We start from the raw sequence: 2,165 nt of genomic DNA, 5'->3' as shown, positions 1-2,165 counted from the left end.
CTGCTTAATACAATTCAGGGACAGGCCCCGGCATCGACTATTCGAATCGACTTCCAACGGTTCGGCGCAGGCGCAGCAGTTGTGTGGAATTCAGGACAGACATCTATACGGCAGCCTGAGCCATAAAGTGGACGAAAGTTGAAACGTTGCTTCATGGCTATTCACTTCCTACTCTGTGCGGCCGGAGATGTGGTCGGCTGTCCGTCGGCGTCCCAAGATAATGCTCACTGTGTATGCGTCCGTCGCATCGGATTCTTATTGCATGCAGTGGAGAGCGCGAAGTGCCGTGCCGTTGCGTTGGTTGTTAGGGAAGTGTTAAACGTGATTCTTCTCCCCACTTTAGTTGACAAGAATGAGTTGAAGTATATTTAATGGTGGTGTGTGGAAGCGTTCCACTGCAAGCTGACGAGTGGAAGCAACGCACAAATTATTTAAGGGCATCAGAAACTGCAACTGTCAAAATACTTTAATTCATAGTCCGTCAATGTAGCGTTCCTCTACTTCAGTCCCTAGCAGTCCCAGGGACGGACGCACAAGGGGTGGGGGCTGGTATTGGAAAGCGATGCCCTGTCGTTAGTTCCAGTGCGCAGTGCTGCAACTCCTGTTGCAAAGCAGCCCCNGTATTGGAAAGCGATGCCCTGTCGTTAGTTCCAGTGCGCAGTGCTGCAACTCCTGTTGCAAAGCAGCCCCAGCAGCGCGCACGGCTGATACCCCCTTAGGCACACCCAATAACACTGTAGGAAGTTGCAAAACGCTTCCTTAGCCCTCAGGAACCAGTCTGTATGCAAGCAAAAGTACATATACAGACTGGAGACAAAGCAATGCTCGTGAATTCTAATGCCTGCCGCCTCCATGCACCGTACGAGACAGCAGCGGCTGCTTAGCAACTCGTACTGAAAACGCTAAACACATTCAGGCCTTGAGAATGCTTCAAGGCTACTGCAGGATGGGTGGCCTTGAACAGTAACAGTCCCTTGGCAGAAGCTCCACAAATGCCGTAGAACAAGAAAACAGCACAATTGTCTATCTGAGCAGTAGCTACAGATACGCGATAGCTACTACATTGCTGTTAACAATGAACCGGAGAGGCAAATCTACCACCGTTAAACGCATCTGCAACAGGTGCTCCTTTTTCCTGCAAGGCGATTGGAGCTGCCTCCCAGCATGGACTAGCATGGGAACTAGATCGATCAGAGCCAACCATGCAAATGTATTTAATTCCGAGGCACTGCTAGGCACTGGTTGATGAACCAGAATGACTGCCACATTGTGCTTTCCTGGACACTCCCGCGACAACAAACCGGATACAGCCTGCATGTAAACACCCTGTCGAAAGAAGAATGAAATCCGATGGCTCTATCTGAAGGGGCACCAGCTGCTAAGAACATCGACATGCCGACAAGCCAAATAAAAAGCAGCATAGCATTGATGCACAGTTTTGGTCATCGTTGGTAGTCTTCTGTCCGGAGAATCTAGCGCATTCAGGCAAGCTTGAGCCTGATGCATACACAAAGGCAAATCAGTAATTGGACACGGGACGAATTAGAGGTATTACAATGTGCCTTATTATCGTTGACCCTGTTTTTCAGAACCGGGCGGACGTTCTATATCACCGCTAGAAGACGAGAAATCCTCGTCATCTTGTAACCAGAGCTTCCACAGAGAGTTCGACAGTTGGCTATTTCTGTATGCCTGGGTAATAATTTCCCTCTTCAGCTGAATTATATCGCTAAGTGGTGGGCGTCTTCCTTCCTTATATATTGACAGGGCAGAACTCAGTCGATTGACAAGCTTCGTCAGGGCTACTGTCCTTTCCTTCGTTGTATTCACGGTTAAAGAATACTCTGTCTGGAACTTCTCCGCAAACTCGCGCCACCATCTGCCTGTATTCATTTTCTCCCCAAGGATCTCAATTGTGCAAACCAAGTAGTCAAACATCATGAACAGAGAGGACAGCTTCATAAAAACGTTGCCAGCCTTGCATATGCTACACGGCACTGCGAGCTTTTGCGCTGCATAGCTTGCCAATAGTTCGGCTTCCGCCATGAGTTTTTCCACGTCTTCTGTCGTCAGAGAAGCCTTGGCAAAAAGGCTTCGCATAGTCATGTATGATTCCATCGGACTGTTAATACTTAAATCGAATGACAATGCAAACTCGTCACGGA

The 2,165-nt window shown here is 48.7% G+C and overlaps 1 protein-coding gene across 1 annotated transcript in view; it reads right to left on the bottom strand.

Moving 5' to 3' along the window:
• Positions 1 to 1,566: 1,566 nt before the first annotated feature.
• EMH_0052940 (uncharacterized protein) overlaps positions 1,567 to 2,165 on the bottom strand; it is a gene marked incomplete at both ends in the record, with an annotated part of 1,133 nt that continues 534 nt past the window's right edge. The window contains one exon of the mRNA XM_013496935.1: positions 1,567 to 2,079. Coding sequence (XP_013352389.1) covers positions 1,567 to 2,079 — 513 coding nt within the window. The remainder of the gene's footprint in view (positions 2,080 to 2,165) is intronic.

Source organism: Eimeria mitis, genomic scaffold, assembly GCF_000499745.2.
Source record: "Eimeria mitis Houghton genomic scaffold, Emh_scaff2384, whole genome shotgun sequence".
In the NCBI taxonomy this organism is placed as follows: Eukaryota; Apicomplexa; class Conoidasida; order Eucoccidiorida; family Eimeriidae; genus Eimeria; species Eimeria mitis.
Note: the sequence above shows the minus strand (reverse complement) of the source record. Positions and strands in the feature narration are given on the sequence as shown.